The sequence below is a fragment of the Motacilla alba genome, chromosome 3 (genome assembly GCF_015832195.1).
Source record: "Motacilla alba alba isolate MOTALB_02 chromosome 3, Motacilla_alba_V1.0_pri, whole genome shotgun sequence".
NCBI lineage: Eukaryota > Metazoa > Chordata > Aves > Passeriformes > Motacillidae > Motacilla > Motacilla alba.
The window spans coordinates 1,247,960-1,268,794 of record NC_052018.1 but is presented as its reverse complement, the minus strand read 5'-3'; the positions used below and the strand labels follow the sequence as shown (position 1 = coordinate 1,268,794).

The window sequence follows — 20,835 nt, the reverse complement described above, 5'->3', positions numbered from 1 at the left end:
AATGAATATCCCCCAAAAAATCCCAGAATATTCCCATAAAATCTTGGAATATCCCCAAAGTTCCCCGGAATATTCCCATAAAATCATGGAATATCCTCACAAAATCATGGGATACCATAAACCCCCAGAATATTCCCATAAAACCCTGGAATATTCCAAAAAAACCCTGGAATATTCCCATAAAACCTTGGAATATCCTCATAAAATCATGGAATATCCTGATAAAACTTTGGAATATTCCCAAAAAAACTGGAATATCCCAAAAAAAATCTCCAAATATTTGCATAAAACCTGGAATATTCCCATAAAATCTTGGAATATCCCCACAAAATCATGGAATGCCATAAACCCCCAGAATATTCCCATAAAACCCCTGGAATATTCCCATAAAACCTTGGAATATCCCCACAAAATTCCCCGGAATATTCTCATAAAATCATGGAATATCCTGATAAAACCTGGAATATTCCCAAAAAACCTCCAAATATTTCCATAAATCCTTGGAATAACCTCATAAAATCATGAGTAGCCCCCAAAAAACCCCAGAGTATTCCCATAAAACCTTGGAATATCCCAAAAAACCCTGGAATATTCCCATAAAACCTTGGAATATCCTCAGAAAACCGTGGAATACCATAAAACCCTGGAATATTTCCATTTAAAAAATGAAAGGACAGAAAACCTTGGGATATTGTCAGAAATTTATGGAATAACTTCAGAAAACCTTGGGATATTTCCGGAAAACCTTGGAACAGCGCGACAAAACCTTGGGATACTGACAGAAACTGATGGAATAACTCCAGAAAATCTTGGAATATTCACAGAAACTGATGGGATAACTCCAGAAAACCTGGGAATATTCACAGAAATTGATGGAATATCTTCAGGAAACCTGGGAATATTGTCAGAAATTGATGGAATATCTTCAGGAAACCTGGGAATATTCCCACAAAGCCCTGGAATTCCCTGCCTGGGAGGCTCCAGGTCGGGCAGAATTCCAAGGGAACCACGGGAAAAGCCGATTTCCGTTAAGGAAGCCCCGAGCCCGATGAACTTAAATCCCAAAAAAACCCCAAAAAGCCGGGAAAAGGCGGGAATTTGGGGGGATCCCGGAGGATTCCGGGATTTCCAGTGGAATGCAGCAGCAGCTGGGCAGGGACGGGGAGGGGATCCCGGGGAGATTCCCAGGGGAATCGGGGATCCCGAGGGAATGAGGGATCCAGAGGGAAAGGAGAATTCCCAAGGGAATCAGGGATGCCAAGGGAATGAGGGATCCCAAGGAAATCAGGGATTCCAGAGGGGATGAGGGATTCCAGAGGGAAAGGAGAATTCCAAAGGGAATGAGGGATCCCAAAGGAATGAGGGATCCAGAGGGAATCAGGGGTTCCAGAAAGGAGAATTCCCAAAAGAATCGGGGATCCCAGAGGGAAGAATTCCCAAGGGAACGAGGGATGCCAAGGGAATGAAGGGATCCAGAGGGAATGAGGGATCCAAAGGGGAAGGACAATTCCCAAAGAGAAGGAGAATTCCCAAAGGGAATGAGGGATCCCAAGGGAATGAAAGGATCCAGAAGGAATCAGGGATTCCAGAGGGAAGGAGAATTCCCAAGGGAATGAGGGATCCCAAGGGAATGAAAGGATCCAGAGGGAATGAGACATTCCAGAGGGAAGGAGAATTCCCAAGGGAATCAGGGATGCCAAGGGAATGAGTGATCCCAAGGAAATCAGGGATTCCAGAGGGGATGAGGGATTCCAGAGGGAAAGGAGAATTCCCAAGGGAATGAGGGATCCCAAAGGGAATGAAGGGATCCAGAGAGAAAGGAGAATTCCCAAGGGAATGAGGGATCCCAAGGGAATGAAGTGATCCCAAAGGAATGAGGGATTCCAGAGAGAAAGGAGAATTCCCAAGGGAAGGATTCCCAAGGGAAGGGAAGGGAGCTCAGGATTCCCAAAGGAATGAAGGATTTCGGGAAGGGATTCTGGGAAGGATTCCCAAAGAAGGGAAGGGGATGAGGGATTCCCAGGAGAAGGAAAAGATTCCCAAGGGAGGGATTCCCAAGGGAATGAGGGATTTGGAAGGGATTCTGGGAAAGATTCCCAAGGGAAGGGAAGGGGAGGGAAGAATTCCAAAGGGAGGCATTCCCAAGGGAATGAAGGATTTGGGAGGGATTTCAGGAGGAACTCCCAAGGGAATGAGGGAATCCTTCCCACGGGAGGGAAGGAAGGAAGGATTCCCAAGGGAGCTCAGCATTCCCAAGGGAATGAAGGATTTGGGAGGGAAGGGATGCAGGGAAGGATTCCCAAGGGAAGGATTCCCATGGAAAGGGCAGGGAAGGACTCCAGGAAGGGAAGAATTCCCAAGGGAGGGAATGATTCCAAAGGGAACGAAGGATTCCGAAGGGATTTAGGGAATGGATTCCCAAGGGAAGAGAAGGGAAAGATTCCCAAAGAAAGGGAGGGAAGGGTGGATTTGGAAGGGATGGGATCTGGGGAAGGATTCCCAAGGGAAGGATCCCCATGGAAAGGGAAGGGAAGGATTTCAGGAAGGGAAGAATTCCCAAGGGAAGGAAGGAAGGAAGGAAAATATTCCCAAAGAAAGGAAGGGAATGAGGGATTCCCAAGGGAAGGAGAATTCCCATGGGAATGAGGGATCCCAAGGGAATGAGGGATCCCAAAGGGAGTGAGGGATTCCCAAGGGAAGGAGAATTCCCAAGAGAATGAGGGATTTGGAAAGATTGGGAAGGGATCCAGGGAAGGATTCCCAAGGGACCTCAGCATTCCCAAGGGAATGAAGAATTCAGAAGGGATTTAGGGAAGGATTCCCAAGGAAGGGAAGGGAAAGATTCCCAAAGAAAGGAAGGGAGTGAGGGATGCCCAAGGGAAGGGAAGGATTTGCTTGGAAGGGATTTAGGGAAGGATTCCCAAGGGAATGAGGGATTCCAGAGGGAAGGGATGCAGGGAAGGATTCCCACGGGAGCTCCCAATTCCCTTGGGATCTCAGCAGGACCCCCTGGATCAATCCCGGCTTTTCCAGCCCCTGGGGAACTCAGGCCAGGACCGAGAACCCCGATCCCGATGATCCTGACCCCAGTCCTGCTGATCCCCCTGATCCTGCTGATCCCGATCCCGGTGATCTCGATGTCAACCCCAGTCCTGCTGATCCCAATTTCGATTCCAACGATCCTGATCCCACTGATCCTGCTGATCCCGATCCCAATCCCTGTGTGGATCCCGGTGATCCCAGTGTGGATCCTGGTGTGGATCCTGGTGCTGATCCTGCTGATCCCGCTGCAGATGCCGCTGCAGATCCTGGTGCGGATCCCGGTGCCGATCCCGATGCCAATCCCGGGGCGGCGGATCCCAGTGATCCCGGTGCGGATCCCGGTGCGGATCCCGGTGATCTCTGTGTAGATCCCGGTGATCCCGGTGCGGATCCCGGTGATCCCGCTGCAGATGCCAGCGCGGATCCCAGTGCGGATTCCGATGATCCCGGTGCGGATCCCGGTGCTCCCGGTGCGGATCCCGGCGCGGATCCCGGTGCGGATCCCGATGATCCCGGTGCGGATCCCGGTGATCCTGGTGCGGATCCCGGCACGGATCCCGGCGCGGATCCCGGCACGGATCCCGATGATCCCGGCGCGGATCCCGGTGATCCCGGCGCGGCGGGAGCCAGGGGGCTGTAGACGAGGAAGTCGGGGCGGCCGCAGTAGCGCGCGGCGAAGCCTCTCCCGTCGGCCGTGGGGTCGGAAAAGGCCAAATCCCGGGAGCTCAGCACCGCCCCGAACACGAACGTGCGCCTGGAACGCCGGGAACGCTCAGCGCCGGGAATGGGGAACGCCGGGAAATCCCAGCTCCCATCCTCAATCCCGGTTCCCATCCCCAATCCCGGCTCCCAGCCTCAATCCCCCTTTTCCACCCGCATTCCAGGTTTCCCACCTGAGTGCGTCCAGCATTTCCAGACCTGACAATCCCAGTTTTCCATGTTCTCCCTCCCCAATCCCAGTTCCCCATCCCCAATCCCAGTTCCCATCCCAATCCCATTTTTCCCCTCCCCAATCCCATTTTTCCCATCCCCAATCCCATTTTCCCATCCCCAATCCCATTTTTCCCCTCCCCAATCCCATTTTTCCCCTCCCCATCCCCGTTTCCCCTCCCCAATCCCCGTTTCCCATCCCCAATCCCATTTTTCCCATCCCCAGTCCAAGTTTCCCATCCCCAATCCCATTTTTCCCATCCCCAATCCCATTTTTCTCATCGCCAATCCCATTTTTCCCATCCCCAATCCCATTTTCCCATCCCCAATCCCAGCTCCCCTTCCCAATCCCATTTTTCCCATCCCCAATCCCCGTTTCCCATCCCCAATCCCCGTTTCCCATCCCCAATCCCATTTTTCCCATCCCCAATCCCAGTTTCCTATCGTAAATCCCAGTTTCCCATCCCCAGTCCCTATCTCCTACCCCAAATCCCAGTTCCCCATCCCCGATCCCAGTTCCCCTCCCCAATCCCATTTTTCCCTTCCCCAATCCCGGATCCCTTCCCCAATCCCAGTTCCCCATCCCCAATCCCAGCTCCCCATCCCCAATCCCATTTTTCCCATCCCCAGTCCCTATCTCCTACCCCAAATCCCATTTTTCCCCTCCCCAATCCCATTTTTCCCATCCCCAATCCCATTTTTCTCATCGCCAATCCCATTTTTCCCCTCCCCAATCCCATTTTTCCCCTCCCCAATCCCATTCTTCCCCTCCCCAACCCCCGTTTCCCCTCCCCAATCCCCATTTCCCATCCCCAATCCCATTTTTCCCCTCCCCAACCCCCGTTTCCCCTCCCCAATCCCATTTTTCCCCTCCCCAATCCCATTTTTCCCATCCCCAGTCCCATTTTCCCATCCCCAATCCCATTTTTCCCCTCCCCAATCCCCGTTTCCCCTCCCCAATCCCATTTTTCCCATCCCCAGTTCCATTTTCCCATCCCCAATCCCATTTTCCCATCCCCAATCCCATTTTCCCATCCCCAATCCCATTTTTCCCATCCCCAATCCCATTTTTCCCCTCCCCAACCCCCGTTTCCCCTCCCCAATCCCATATTTCCCCCCCCCAATCCCGGTTTCCCGCGGCATTCCGGGTTTCCCACCGGAGCGCGTCCAGCATCCTGCGGGCGATGCCGCGGCGCCGGCGCGCGCCCAGCACCCAGAGCCGGCTGATGCCGCAGGCGGCCGGCTCCGGGCACGGCCCGCAGCGCCAGGCGCGCTCCCACGCCGCCCGGCATTCCCGGGAATCACCGCCGGGATCACCCGGCAACGGCGCCAGGCCCGGCTCTGGCAGCACCCGGAACGCCTGCGGGAATGGGGATGGAAACGTGGGAATGGGAACTGGGAATGTGGGAATGGGGACTGGGAATGGGAAACTGGGAATGGGGAACTGGGAATCTGGGAAACTGGGAATCTGGGAAACTGGGAATCTGGGAAACTGGGAATCTGGGAATCTGGGAACTGGTATCTGGGAGTGGGAACTGGTATCTGGGAGTGGGAATGGAAATGGGAACTGAGAATGGAGAACTGGGAATGGGGATGGGAACTGGGAATGGGGAACTGGGAATGGGGATGGGAACTGGGAATGGGAAACTGGGAATGGGAAACTGGGAATCTGGGAAACTGGGAATCGGGAATGGGAGCGGGGGATGGGAATGGGAACTGGGAATGGGAACTGGGAATGGGAATAGGAAATGTAAATGGGAAACTGGGAATGGGGATGGAAAACTGGGAATGGGAAACCGGGAATGGGGATGGGAAACTGGGAATGGGGATGGGAAACTGGCAATGGGAATCTGGGAAATGGCAATGGGAATCTGGGAATGGGAAACTGGGAATTGGGAATGGGAATCTGGGAATGGGAAACTGGGAATTGGCAATGGGAAACTGGGAATGGGAAACTGGGATTGGGAAACTGGGAATCTGGGAAACTGGGAATCTGGGAAACTGGGAATCGGGAATGGGAGCGGGGGATGGGAATGGGAACTGGGAATGGGCAATGGGAATCTGGGAATGGGAACTGGTATCTGGGAGTGAGAATGGAAATGGCAATGGAGAACTAGGAATGGGGATGGGAACTGGGAATGGGGATGGAAAACTGGGAATGGGGATGGAAAACTGGGAATGGGAAACTGGGAATGGGAAACTGGTATCTGGGAGTGGGAATGCGAATGGCGAACTAGGGATGGGGATGGGAACTGGGAATGGGAAACTGGGAATGGGAAACTGGGAATGGGAATGGGGATGGGAATCTGGGAATGGAAATTGGGAACTGGGAATGGGGAACTGGAGATGACAATCTGGGGATGGGAATGGGGAACTCAGAATGGGAATGGAAAAGTGAGATTGGGAAGTGGGAATGGGAACTGGGAATGGGGATGGGGAACTGGGAATGGGAAACTGGGAACAGGAACTGGGAATGGGGGATGGAAATATGGGAATGGGGATGGAAATGTGGGAATGGGGATGGAAACGTGGGAATGGGAACTGGGAATGGGGAACTGGGAAACTGGGAACTGGAGATGACAGTCTAGGGATGGGAATGGGGAACTGGGAACGGGGATGGAAAAGCGAGATTGGGAAGTGGGAATGGGGATGGGAATGGGGACTGGGAATGGGAGGTGGGAATGGGGATGGGGAACTGGGAATGGGAAACTGGGAATGGGGATGGGGAACTGGGAATGGGAAACTGGGAACAGGAACTGGGAATGGCAACTGGGAATGGGGATGGAAATGTGGGAATGGGGATGGAAATGTGGGAATGGGGATGGAAATGTGGGAATGGGGATGGAAACGTGGGAATGGGGAACTGGGAATGGGGAACTGGGAAACTGGGAACTGGAGATGACAATCTGGGGATGGGAATGGGGAACTGGGAACGGGGATGGAAAAGCGAGATTGGGAAGCGGGAATGCGAGGTGGGAATGGGAATGGGAATGGGTACTGGGAATGGAAAAGTGGGAAAAGTGGGAATGGGGACGGGAATGGCTGCCCGCGTGGCGCGCCGCACCTGGCTGATGGGCTGGGCCACCAGGCAGCCCAGCACGCACTTCCCGGCGCTGACGAACAGGTACACCCGGGAATGCTGCGGGAAAACCCCGGAACGCCGCGCGGAACTCCGGCAACGCTCCGGGGAAAGCCGGGAATCCTGCGGGAAGATCTGGGACTGCTCCGGGAAGCCCAGCTCGGAATCCACGATGGCCAAAACCTCCTCGGCCTGGGGGGAAACAGAGCGGGAATTCCAGGAAAACGGGGTGGGAATTCCTGGGGAAACGGGGTGGGAATTCCAGGAAAACGGGGTGGGAATTCCTGGGGAAAAGGGGTGGGAATTCCAGGGAAACGGGGTGGGAATTCCTGGGGAAACGGGGCGGGAATTCCCGGGGAAACGGGGTGGGAATTCCTGGGGAAATGGGGCGGGAATTCCTGGGGAAACGGGGCGGGAATTCCTGGGGAAACGGGGTGGAAATTCCAGGAGAAACGGGGGGGAATTCCAGGAAAACGGGACGGGAATTCCAGGAGAAACGGGGTGGGAATTCCTGGGGAAACGGGGTGGGAATTCCTGGGGAAACGGGGTGGGAATTCCTGGGGAAACGGGTGGGAATTCCAGGGGAAAAGGGGATGCGAATTCCCGGGGAAACCAGATGGGAGCTCCAGGAAAATGGGATGGGAATTCCTGGAAAAACAGGATTTGTTCCCAAGATAGGTGGGGTTTGCACAGGGATTCAGGGATCGGGGTGGGATGGGAATCAGGAATCGGGTCCTGCTGGGATTTAGGATTTAGGGATCAGATCCCCTTGGGGTTTCGGAATCAGATCCTGTTGGGATTTGGGAATTTGGGATCAGCTTCTGGTGGGATTTAGGAATCGGATCCCACTGGGATTTCAGGATCAGCTCCTGGTGGGATTTGGGATTTCAGGATCAGACCCCATTGGGATTTGGGGATCAGCTCCCATTGGGATTTGGGATTTTGGGATCAGCCCCCGCTGGGATTTGGGATTCCAGCTCCCAGGAATTGCCCGTACCTTCCTGAGGGCGTATTTGGGATCCTCGGGAAGGATCAGGAGGATTTTCCCATCCCAGAATTCCGCCACCACGCGCTCCTGCTTCCAGCCCTGCCGGAGGGAATCCCGGGAATCACCTCAGGACTGGGGGATCCCGGGATTCCGGGATTGGGGGATCCCAGGATTCCAGGAGCTGCCGGAACGGGAAGTGCTCCAGGTTTGGGGACTGGGATCAATCCCAGCTCTTCCCTGAGAGCCCAGATAGGGCTGGAATTCCAGGAGGGAATCCCAGGATGGAATTCCAGAAAGTAATTCCAGGGAAGAATCCCAAGAAGGAATCCCAGGAAGGAATCCCGGGCAGGAATTCCAGGTGGAATTCTCGGAGGGAATCCAGGCAGGGATTTATCCAGCTATTCCCAGCATTCCCACATTCCTGCCATCCTCCCATTCCCAGGATTCCAGCCATTCCCACATTCCCATTCCCAGCATTCCCCCGTTCTCGTTATTCCCACATTCCCATTCCCATCATTCCCCCATTTCCCTATTCCCATTCCTCATTCCCAAATTCCCATCCCCATTCCCGGCATTCCCAAATTCCAGCCATTCCTGCCATTCCCATTCCCAGCATTCCCCCGTTCCCACCATCCCCACATTCCCAGAATTCTGACATTCCCAGATTCCCATCATGCCCCCAATCTCAGCATTCCTCGTATTCCTGCAACTCCCAGAATTCCCATCATTCCCCATTCCCATCCCCATTCCCCATCCCAGATTCCAAATTCCCCATTCCCATCATTCCTGCCATTCCCCATTCCCAATTCTCATTCCCCATCATTGCCATATTCCCATTCCCACTCCCCTGGAATTCCCCTATTCCCATTCCCAATTCCCATCATTCCCATTCTCCTGGAATTCCTGGAATTCCCCCATCCCCATTCCCAAATTCCTGTCATTCCCGTTCCCATCATTCCCACATTCCCAACATCCCCGCATTCCCAGAATTCCCTTCATTCCCCATTCTCATCATTCCCTATTCCCATTTTCCCATTCCCGCTCTTCCCATCATTCCCCTATTCCCAGAATTCCCCCATTCCCACACCCCCTCTTCCCCCATTCCCAGAATCCCTGCAGTTCCCCCATTCCTGTTCCCATTCCCAAATTCCCATTCCTCTGGAATTCCTGGAATTCCACTCTCATTCCCACTCCCATTCCCCTGGAATTCCCAGAATTCTCGCTCCCAATCCCCTGGAATTTCCACTCCCATCCTCACTGCCATGGAATTCCCAGTCCCATTCCCATCATTCCCATGGAATTCCCGCTCCCATTCCCTCGGAATTCCTGAAATTGCTGCTCCCATTCCCATCATTCCCCTGGAACTCCTGGAATTTCCGCTCCCATCCCCATTCCCCTGGAATTCCCGCTCCCATTCCCATGGAATTCCCGCTCCCATTCCCATGGAATTCCCCTGGAATTCCTAGAATTCCCCCTCCCATCCCACTCCCCTGGAATTCCTGGAATTCCCAGAATTCCCACTCCCATTCCCATGGGATTTCTGCTGCCATTCCCCTGGAATCCCAGGAATTCCCCCTCCCATTCCCACTCCCGTGGAATTCCCTCTCCCATTCCCATGGAATTCCTGGCATTCCTGCTGCCATTTCTGGCATTCCCGCTGCCATTCCCCCAGCATTCCTGCTGCCATTCCCATGACTCCCGCTGCCATTCCCAGCATTCCCGCTGCCATTCCCCCGGCATTCCTGGCATTCCCGCTGCCATTCCCATGGAATTCCCACTATTCCTGCTGCCGTTCCTCCGGCATCCCTGGCATTCCCGCTGCCATTCCCCCGGCATTCCCAGCGTTCCCGCTGCCATTCCCAGCATTCCCGCTGCCATTCCCAGCATTCCCGCTGCCATTTCCCCGGCATTCCCGCTGCCATTCCCCCGGCATTCCCGCTGCCATTCCCATGATATTCCCGGCATTCCCGCTGCCATTCCCAGCGTTCCCACTGCCATTCCCCCAGCATTCCTGGCATTCCCACTGCCATTCCCATGGAATTCCCACTATTCCTGCTGCCATTCCCCCGGCATTCCCGGCATTCCCGCTGCCATTCCCCCGGCATTCCCGCTGCCATTCCCATGATATTCCCGGCATTCCCGCTGCCATTCCCAGCGTTCCCGCTGCCATTCCCCTCAGCATTCCCGGCATTCCCGCTGCCACTTCCACTGCCATTCCCCCCGGCATTCCGGGTACTCCCGCTGCCATTCCCCCGGCATTCCCAGCGTTCCCGCTGCCATTCCCCCCAGCATTCCCAGCATTCCCGCTGCCATTCCCACTGCCATTCCCCCGGCATTCGTGGTACTCCTGCTGCCATTCCCCCCAGCATTCCGGGTACTCCCGCTGCCATTCCCGCTGCCATTCCCCCCAGCATTCCCGGCATTCCCGCTGCCGTTCCCGGCGTTCCCGGCGTTCCCACCGTGTGCGTGAGCGCCTGGCGCAGCCTCCGGTGGTGCCGCAGGTGCTGGAGCCGATCCTCGGCAACGCCGGGAGCGAAGAGCATCCCGCAGGATCCGCACTGCCGCGCGCCCAGCCCCCGCTGCCCCGCGTCCTGGAAAACCGGGAATGCCGGGAATGAGCATCCCGCAGGATCCGCACTGCCGCGCGCCCAGCCCCCGCTGCCCCGCGTCCTGGAAAACCGGGAATAACGGGAATGAGCATCCCGCAGGATCCGCACTGCCGCGCGCCCAGCCCCCGCTGCCCCGCGTCCTGAGAGGGGAAAATCGGGAATTCTGGGAATGGGGGAATGCCGGGAATGAACACCGGGAATTCTGGGAATGGGAGAGTGCAGGGAACGAGCACCGGGAATGCCGGGAATGGGGAAGGGCCGAGCCCGGGGAGGATCCCAAAACCCGGGAACGATCCCAAAGCTCTGCGAGGATTCCCAAAGATCCCAGAATTCCCATTCCCAGCCGGGAATTCCCACTCCCAGAATTCCCAGAATTCCCACTGGGATTTTGCCACCCTCTCCCAGCGATCCCCGGGATTCTCCCTGGGCCCTTCCCGGGGAATTCCCAAATTCCCCTTCCAGGGAGCATTCCCAAAAATTCCCCAATTCCCGGATTTCCCAGCCCAGGAACATTTCCCAGGGAATTCCCAATTCCCCCTCCCATGGAAGGTTCTGGAATTCCCAGATTTCCTTTCCCAGGGAATTCCCGGGATTCCCGGCCCATGCAAGGTTCCGGAATTCCTGGAATTCCCAAATTCCCCTCCTAGAGAACATTCCCAGGGAATTCCCAGATTTCCCAGCCCAGGGAAGCTTCTGGAATTTACGGAATTCCTGGATTTCCCCTCCCATGGAAGGTTCTGGAATTCCCGGAATTCCCCAATTCCCAGCCCAGGGAAGATTCCAGAACCTCGGAATTCCCAATTTCTCCTCCCAGGGACATTTCCCAGGGAATTCCCGGGTTTCCCGGCCCATGGAAGGTTCCGGAATTCCCAGAATTCCTGGATTTCCCTTCTCAGGGACCATTCCCAGGGAATTCCCAGATTTCCCAGCCCAGGGAAGATTCCAGAACCTCGGAATTCCCAATTTCTCCTCCCAGGGACATTTCCCAGGGAATTCCCGGGATTGCCCTCCAATGGAAGGTTCTGGAATTCCCAGAATTCCCCCCCCAGGGAATTCCCGGCATCCCGGGTTCCCGGCGCGGCTCACGATGACGAGCTGATCCCACGAGGATTCCCGGGATTTCCTGGGAGCTTTTCCAGAGGGAAGGAACGGAGCCGGCAGCTCCTGCAGCGGCCTGCCCCGGAAAACGGGAATGAGAGACGGGAAAACGGGAAAAACGGGATGAAATACGGGAAAAATGGGAATGAAATGGGGGGAAATGGGGAAAAATGGGATAAAAATGGGATAAAAATGGGATAAAAATGGGATGAAATATGGGAAAAATGTGGGGAAAAATATGGGGAAAATGGGGAAAAAACGAGGAAAAAATGGGAAAAAATATGGGATAAAAGATGGGATAAAAGATGGGGAAAATGGGATGAAATACGGGAAAAATGGGATAAAAATGGGGAAAAATGGGGAAATATGGGGAAAATCAGAATTACGGGAATAAAATGGGATAAAAATGGGGAGAAAATATGGGAAGAAAATATGGGGGAAAATATGGGGAAAATGGGAAGAAAATGGGAAAAAATGGGAAAAAATGGGAAAAAATGGGAAAAAATGGGAAAAAATGGGAAAAAGATGGGATAAAAGATGGGATAAAAGATGGGATAAAAGATAGGGGAAATGGGATGAAATACGGGAAAAATGGGATAAAAATGGGGAAAAATGGGATAAAAATGGGGAAAAATATGGGATGAAATATGGGAAAAAGATAGGAAATATGGGGAAAAATGGAGAAAATCAGAATTACGGGAATAAAATGGGATAAAAACGGGAAGAAAATATGGGAAAAAACAATATGGGGAAAATATGGGAAAAATATGGGGAAAAATGGGAATACAATGGGAATACAACGGGGAAAATGGGAAAAGGAATGGGGAAAATGGGAATAATATGGGAAAAATTGGGGGATAAATGGGGAAAAGAAATGGGAAAAAAGAGGGAAAATTGGGAAAAATTGGGGAAAACTGGGAGAAAGTGGGGAAAATAGAAAAAATGGGAAAAATGGGAATAAAATAAGGGAAAATGGGATAAATGGGGGAAAAAATGGGGAAAAAGGGGAAAAAAGGGGAAAAAAGGGGAAAAAATTGGAAAAAAAGGGGAAAAAAATGGGAAAGAAATATGGGAAAAATAAATATGGGAAAATTGGGAGAGATGGGAAAAATGGGATAAAAATGGGATTAATAGGGAAAATGGAGTAAAATATGGGAAAAAGAAATGAGAGAAAATGGGAATAAAATGGGAAAAAATGGGGAAAAATGGGAATACAGTGGGAATACAATGGGATAAAAATAATGGGATAAAAATGGGAAAAGAAATGGGAAAAGAAATGGGAAAAGAAATGGGAAAAGAAATGGGAAAAGAAATGGGGATACAGTGGGATAAAAATAATGGGATAAAAATAATAGGAAAAGAAATGGGATAAAAATAATGGGAAAAGAAATGGGAAAAAGAAATGGGAAAAAGAAATGGGAAAATGGGGAAAAAAGGGGAAAAAGGGGAAAAAATGGGGAAAAAAATGGGGAAAAAATGGGGAAAAAAATGGGGAAAAAGGGGGAAAAAGGGGGAAAAAGGGGGAAAAAGGGGGAAAAATATGGGAAAAAATATGGGAAAAAATATGGGAAAAAATATGGGAAAAAATATGGGAAAAAATATGGGAAAAAATATGGGAAAATGGGAATAAAATAGGGAAAGATGGGATAAATGGGATAAAAATGGGAATAAAATGGGAAAAAATGGGCAAAAATGGAAAAATGGGGGAAAGAAATGGGAAAAAGAATGGGAAAAACGGGAGAAAAAGGGGAATAAGGTGGAAAAATTTGGGAAAAGGGGAATGGGGCCTCACCTCCTCCTGCTGGGCAGGAAAATGGGGAAGAGCCCGGCCGGGCACGGAGAGCCTGGAAAACACAAACACAGGATGGAAGGAAATCAGGGAATGCAGGAAAAACCCTGGAGCAACCCAAAATCCCGGAAAACACCGGGAACTGCAGAGAAACGGGAAACCCCAAAACACAGGGAAATCCTGGAAAAAACAGGAAAATCCCAGGAAAATCCCAAAGAAACCCAGGGAAAGCCCAGAAATAACCAGGGAAGTCCAGGGAAATCCAGGGAAATCCAGGAAAATCTAGGAAAATCCCAGAAAGAAAAAAAGCAGGAACATCCCAGGAAAAAACAGGGAAAATCCAGGAAATCGAGGAAAATCTCAGAAAAAAACCAGGAAAATCTCTGGAAAAACCAGGAAAATACCAGAAAATCCAGAAAAATCCCAGGGAAAATCCAGGAAAATCCCAGGAAAAAAAAAACCAGGAAAGACCAGGAAAATCCCTAGAAAAAGCAGGGAAAATCCAGGAAAAAATGGGAAAATTCAGGAAAATCCCAGGAAAAAACAGGAAAATCCCAGAAAAAAAACAAGGAAAATCCCAGGAAATTCAGGAAAAACCCAGGAAAATCCCCAAAAAACCTCCCAGAAAATCCCAGAAAAATCTCAGGAAAAAGACCAGGAAAATCTCTGGAAAGACCAGGAAAATCCCAGGAAATCCAGGAAATTCCAGGAAATCCAGGAAAATCCCAGGAAAAAACAGGAAAATCCCAGGAAAAAACAGGAAAGTCCCTGGAAAAAACAGGAAGTGGGAAAATCCCAGGAAAATCCCAGGGAAAAAAAAAACCACAGGAAAATCCCAGAAAAAAAAAATCAGGAAAATTCCAGGAAATCCACAAAAAATCCAGGAAAATCCCCAAAAAACCCCCCCAGAAAATCCAGGAAAACCTCAGGAAAAACCGGGAAAACCCAGAGAATCCCAGCAAGAGCAGAAATTCCCGGAAGCCCCGGAGCAGCAGCAGGGACAGGCGCAGCTCTCACCCGGCTCCCGCCCGCCCGCGGCGTCCCCCGAGCGCGGCAGCGCCTCCGAGCGGCCCTGGCAACGGCACGGCGGGAAAACGGGAATGCGGCGGCAATCCCGGAAACACGAAACCCAGCCCCACCGTTCCCAGGAATTCCCAATGATCCCAACAGCTCCCAACAGCTCCCAATGATCCCAACAGCTCCCAACCATTCCCAATGATTCCCAACCATTCCCAACAGTTCCCAGCCATTCCCAACAGCTCCCAACCATTCCAACGGTTCCCAACAGCTCCCAACAGTTCCCAATGATTCCCAACCATTCCAACCGTTCCCAACGATCCCAACAGCTCCAAACCATTCCAACAATTCCCAACAATTCCCAACAATCCCCAACACTTCCCAACCATTCCAACAGTTCCCAACCATTCCCAATGATTCCCAACCATTCCAACCATTCCCAATGATTCCCAACAGCTCCCAATCATTCCAACAATTCCCAACCATTTACAACAGTTCCCCAAAACTCCCAATAATTCCCAACAGTTCCCAGAAATTCCCAACAGTTCCCAGAAATTCCCAACAGTTCCCAAAATTCCCAACAGTTCCCAAAATTCCCAACAATTCCCCAAAATCCCCAACAATTCCCCAAAATTCCAAAAAATTCCCAACAATTCCCAACAGTTCCCAAAGAATTCCCAGAAATTCCCAACAGCTCCCAACAATTCCCAAGGAATTCCCAACAATTCCCAACAATCCCCAAGGAATTCCCAGAAAATCCCAACAATCCCCAAAATTTCTCAAGAATTCCCAAAAATTCCCAATAAATTCCCAGAAATTCCCAAAAAAATTCCCAAAACTCCCAACAATTCCCCCAAATCCCCAACAATTCCCAATGATTCCAAATGATCCCCAACAATTCCCCAAAATTCCCAACAGTTCCCAAAGAATTCCCAGAAATTCCCAACCATTCCCAACAATTCCCAAGGGATTCCCAACCATTCCCAACAATCCCCAAGGAATTCCCAGAAAACCCCAACAATCCCCAACAATTCCCCAAAATTTCCCAAGAATTCCCAAGAAATTCCCAAAATCCCCCGGGATCCCCGTTGCCGTGGCGGCGGTGCCGCTCACCTGCCGGGGCCGGCATTTCCCGGGGCTCTCCCGGTTTTCCCGGCCGTCGCTCGCGGCTTCCGGAAGGTTCCGCGCGGCTCCCGGCGGGGGCGGGGCCGGCGCTTCCCGCGGCGTTCCCGGTTTTTTCCGGGATCGGCTCCCGCCGCGGAAGAAGGCGCAGCCCCCGCGGAGACGCAGGCGCGGCCGCGCCCCCGACAGCAGCACCCGGGAAAGCCCGGAGCGCCCGGAATTCCCAAGGCCGGAATTCCCGGAATTCCCAGAATTCCCAAGGCCGGAATTCCCGGAACTCCCAGAATTCCCAAGGCCGGAATGCCTGGAATTCTTGACCTCGGAATTCCCAACTACCCCAGAAATCTGGGAATTCTCAACATCGGAAATCTGGGAATTCTTGAGCTCAGAAACCTGGGAATTCCCAGCAATCCCAGAATTCAGGGAATTCTCAGCTTTGGAAATCTGGGAATCCTTGAGCTCAGAAATCTGGGAACTCCCAACATTGGAATTCTGGGAATTCCTGAGCTTGGAATCTCGGGAATTCCCAATGCCAGAACTTTGGGAGTTCTTGAGCTCAGAAATCCGGGAATTCCCAATCCCAGAATTCCAGGAATTCTCAATGTTGGAAATCCGGGAATTCCCACCAATCCCGGAATTCAGGGAATGCCCGAGCTTGGATGTCCGGGAATTCCCAATGCTAGAATTCCGGGAATTCCCGATCCCAGATTTCTGGGAATTCCCAATCCCGGCGTTCCGGGAATTCCCGCTGCCTTTCCCCTTGGCACCGCCTTTGCCTTTGGAGCTCTGATTCTTCCTGGAATTCCTGCTGGAATTCCCGGATTTCCCGGCCAATCTCCCGGATCCCGAATTCCCGGCGTTCCCGGGTTTTTCCGGGACGCGCCCCTCCCCCAGCAGCTCCCGCAGCCGCTTCCTCTGCAGGGGATCCAGGTAATCCCGGCGCCCGTAGAAAACCCCCACGGAAACCGCGGCATTCCCGGGAACGCCGGCAGCTCCCGACGCAATTCCCGAATTTCCCGACGCAATTCCTGAACTTCCTGCCGGAACTCCCGAATTTCTCGCCGGAATTCCTGACTTTTCAGATGGAATTCCCGAATTTCCCGCCGGAATTCCCAGGTTTCCTGCCGGAATTCCCGAATTTCCCGCCGGAATTCCCAGATTTTCTGCTGGGATTCCCGGGTTTCCCTCCGGCAGCCGCAGCCTGCGGGACGGCGCCGCTCTCTCCGGGGTTTCGGGGCCGAGGGAATTCCGGGATTTTGGGGAATTCTGGGAATTCTGGGCTGCGGCTCCCGGAGCAGCGCGGGGCCGTTTGCTCAGTGGGGTCCGGAATTCCCAACAGGAGCTGCAAAAAAAACGGGAATGAGGGAAAGGGAACGGCCGGGAAATCCGGGAATTGGGGAATTTTGGGAATTTCTTGGGGATATTTTGGGGATTTTTTGGGGGGGATTTTTAGGGAGTTTTTTAGGATTTTGGGGGATTTTTTTGCGATTTTTAGGGGGATTTTTTTGGGACGTTTTTGAGTTTTGGAGGATTTTTGGGGGGATTTTTTTGAGGATTTTTGGGATTTTTTGGGGGGATTTTTGGGGTTTTAAGGGAGTTTTTTAGGATTTTCTGGGATTTTTTTGAGGATTTTTTTGGGATCTTTGGGGATTTTTTGGGAGTTTTTGAGTTTTTCTGGAGGATTCTTGATAATTTTTGGGATTCTTTGGGGAGTTTTTTGGGATTTCCTGGGATTTTTGGGAGTTTTTTGGGGGATTTTTTTTTTTTTGGAGATTTTTATTAGGACTTTTTTGGGGGATTTTTTGTCTTTTTTGGGGGGGAACTTTTGGGATTTTTTTTTTTTTTTGTGGATTTTTGGGGGAATTTTTTGGGGAATTTTTGGGGATTTTCAGAAATTTTGGGGGATTTTTCCAGGCATTTGGGGGGTTTTGGGACTTTGGGGGATGTTTTGGGGGTATTTTGGGGATTTTTTTGGAGTTTTTGGGAGTTTTGGGAATTTTTGGGATATTTGGGATTCTGGGGGGATTTTAGGGGATTTTGGGGTTCTGACTCTCACCCGTCGGGCTCCCGGCTCCGTTTCCGGGGCGTTCCGCAGCTGCTGCAAAACCAGGAGGGAGTTCAGGGCTTGGGAGGGAATTCCAGGGGAACCCAAACCCCAAAACCCCAAATCCCAAAGCCCCAAACCCCCAAATCCCTGAAACACCCCAAACCCCCAACCCCCAAATCCCAAAAACCCCAAACCCCCAACCCCCAAATCCCAAAAACCCCAAATCCCAAAAATCCCAAAACCCCAAAACTCACCCCCAAAAAAACCCAACCCCCCAAAAAACAAACCCCAAATCCCAAAAAAAACCCCAAAACTCCAACCCCCAAATCCCCGGCTGGGGGCTCCAGGTCTCCTCAGAGCCCCAAATCCCAGCCCGGAGCCCTCAGAGCTCCTTGGAGCCCCCTCGGAGCTCCTTGGAGCCCCCTCGGAGCTCCATCAGAGCCCCCTCGGAGCTCCATCAGAGCCCCCTCGGAGCTCCTGAGAGCTCCCGGAGCTCCATCACAGCCCCCTCAGAGCTCCATCAGAGCCCCCTCGGAGCTCCATCACAGCCCCCTCGGAGCTCCATCACAGCCCCCTCGGAGCTCCATCAGAGCCCCCTTAGAGCTCCATCACAGCCCCCTCGGAGCTCCATCACAGCCCCCTCGGAGCACCAAATGCTGGCCTGGAAACCTCAGAGCCCCCCAGAGCTCCTCAGGGTTCTCTCAGACCCCTCTCGGAGCCCCCACAGAGCTCCCTCAGAGCCCCATAGAGCTCCTCCCTCAGAGCCCCTTGGAGCTCCCTCGGAGCTCTCTCTGATCCTTCTCAGAGCTCCCCGGAGCCTTCTCAGTTCCAGCACAGCCCCCTCGGAGCTCCCTCAGAGCCCCCTCAGAGCCCCTCTGATCCTCCTCAGAGCTCCCTCGGAGCACTCTCTGAACTCCATTAGAATTAGATCTCCATTAGAGGCCCTTGAGTGCTCCTCAGAGCCCCTCACAGCTGCCCCAGAGCCCCTCAGGGCGCCCTCAGAGCTCCTCAGTGCTCCAGCACAGCCCCTTGGAGCTCCCTCGGATCCTCCTCGTAGCCCCCATCAGAGCTCCTCGGAGCTCCCAGAGACCGCCCTCAGAGCCCCCTCAGAGTTCCCGCAAAGCCCTCTCGGAGTTCCCATAGAGCCCCGTCAGATCCCCCTCTCTGAACCCCTCTGATCCTCCTTAGAGCCCCTCGGAGCCCGCTCAGTTCCCGCAAAGCCCCCTCGGAGCTGCCTCAGACCTCCCTCAGAGCTCCTCTGATCCTCCTCAGAGCCTCCTCCGTTCCCCCCCTCCTCCGTTCCCCCCTCAAAGCCCCCTCGGAGCTGCCTCAGAGCTCCTCAGAGCCCCTTGGAGCTCCCTGTGATCCTCCTTAGAGCCTCCTCAGCTCCCGCAAAGCCCCCTCGGAGCTGCCTCGGAGCTCCTCAGAGTCCCTCGGAGCCCGCTCAGATCCCCTCAGAGCTTCTTCGGAGCTCTCCCAGACCTCGCTCGGAGCCCCTCTGATTCTCCTGAGATCCCCTCAAAACTCCCTCAGAGCCCCTCGGAGCTCTCTCTGAGCCCCTCCGGTTCTCCGCAGAGCTCCTCGGAGCCCCCTCAGAGCCTCCTCAGTTCCCGCACAGCCCCCTCGGAGCTCTCCCAGACCTCCCTCAGAGCTCATTCAGAGCCCCTCGGAGCTCCCTCAGAGCCCTCTCTGAGCCGCTCTGATCCTCCTCAGAGCCCCCTCAGAGTTCCCGCAGAGCCCCCTCGGGGCTCCCTCAGAGCTCATTCCGAGTCCCTCAGAGCTCCCCCGGAGCCGCCTCAGATCTCCATTAGAAGCCCCTGAGTGCTCCCTCAGAGCCCCTCAGAGCCCCTCAGAGCTGCCCCAGAGCCCCTCAGGGCGCCCTCAGAGCTCCTCAGTGCTCCAGCACAGCCCCTTGGAGCTCCCTCGGATCCTCCTCGTGGCCCCCATCAGAGCTCCTCGGAGCTCCCAGAGACCGCCCTCAGAGCCTCCTCAGAGTTCCCTCAGAGCCCTCTCGGAGTCCCCTCAGAGCCCCTCAGAGCCCCGTCAGATCTCCCTCAGAGCCTCCTCACAGATCCTTCGGAGCCCCTCCGAGCTCCCACCCTCAGAGCTCCCTCAGAAAGCCCCCTTGGAGCTCCCCCAGAGACCCCTCAGAGCGTCCTCACAGCTCCATCAGCGCCTCTTCACAGCCCCCTCAGAGCCCCCTCGGAGCCGCTTCCTCACCTCAGCGCCACCTCCGCCATGGCTGCTTCCCGCCTTCAGCCTCGCGCCTTCGAACCGCCCGCCCTGCGCTCCCATTGGCCGAGCGCCGCGTCAATCATCTATGCCCATCGCCATTGGTTGAACAGCGCGCGGCTCCGGGTTGTACCCGCCCCTGCCGCTTTGCAGCCAATCAGAGAGCGCGGCTCGCCGCGCGGGCCGGCAATTGGACTACAACTCCCAGCGTGCCGTGCGAGAATAGAGCGGCGCTGCCGCGCTCTGCGGCGCGCGAGGGCTGATGGGAGTTGTAGTCTCGCTGCCGCGCGTCGGGGGCGCGGGAGATTCTGAGGGGAGGGAAGGAACGGGGAGGGGTTGGGCGTTAATGGGCGGGGAACGAGGCGCTAATTAAGGATTTTTGTGTTAATTAGGGCACCGGGGAGCTGCTGAGGGTCGGGATCGCTTCCACTGCCCCAGGGCGCTCCGAGCCCCAATGGCCAGCCTGGGAAAAGGGAAAATAAACGGGAAAAAGGGGAAAAGGCGGCTGTCGAGGGGATGTTTGACGTTTTATCCACCAAAATCCCAAAGAGATTCTCCTTCGTTGCTCTGAAATGGCCCAGCTGAGAGGGCTTGGTTCCCTGCTGGTGATCGATCCCTTGCCTGGGAGGTTCATTCGGTTCTAATCGTTCTTCTTCTGGTTTTTCCCGCAATTTTGGAGCTAAAAAAAGAGGAAAATAGGGGAGAGGAAAGAGGAAAGAAAAGGGTGAAAATGGGAAGGGAAAAAGGGAATGAGATGAGATAAAGCGGGAAGGAAGAAAAAAAAAAACAAAAAAAAAAAAGAGAAGAAGAAAGAAAAATGGGGAAGGAAAAAAATTGAAGGGGCAAAAGAGAGGAAGGGGGGGGAGGAAAAGGAAAGGGAAA

General features: G+C 53.4%; 1 protein-coding gene across 1 annotated transcript; it reads right to left on the bottom strand.

The window, feature by feature from the left end:
• Nucleotides 1–715: 715 nt before the first annotated feature.
• Nucleotides 716–19,961, bottom strand: ESCO2 (establishment of sister chromatid cohesion N-acetyltransferase 2). The gene is made up of 12 exons (XM_038130505.1): nt 19,942–19,961; nt 15,666–17,016; nt 14,553–14,607; nt 13,539–13,590; nt 11,735–11,822; nt 10,499–10,630; nt 8,049–8,138; nt 7,037–7,243; nt 5,130–5,332; nt 3,617–3,796; nt 3,086–3,575; nt 716–745 (listed from the first exon to the last, which is right to left on the bottom strand). The coding sequence occupies exons 1-12, from the start codon at nt 19,959–19,961 to the stop codon at nt 716–718; spliced, it is 2,898 nt and encodes a 965-aa protein (XP_037986433.1).
• Nucleotides 19,962–20,835: the final 874 nt, after the last annotated feature.

Coding starts and splice junctions, on each gene's coding strand:
- ESCO2 (XM_038130505.1), bottom strand. CDS start 19,961: ATGGCGGAGGTGGCGCTGAG. Junction 10,631..11,734: donor CGTGGGATCAGCTCGTCATC/GTGAGCCGCGCC, acceptor CCGGTTTTCCAG/GACGCGGGGCAGCGGGGGCT. Junction 5,333..7,036: donor TGGCCCAGCCCATCAGCCAG/GTGCGGCGCGCC, acceptor CCATTCCCGCAG/GCGTTCCGGGTGCTGCCAGA.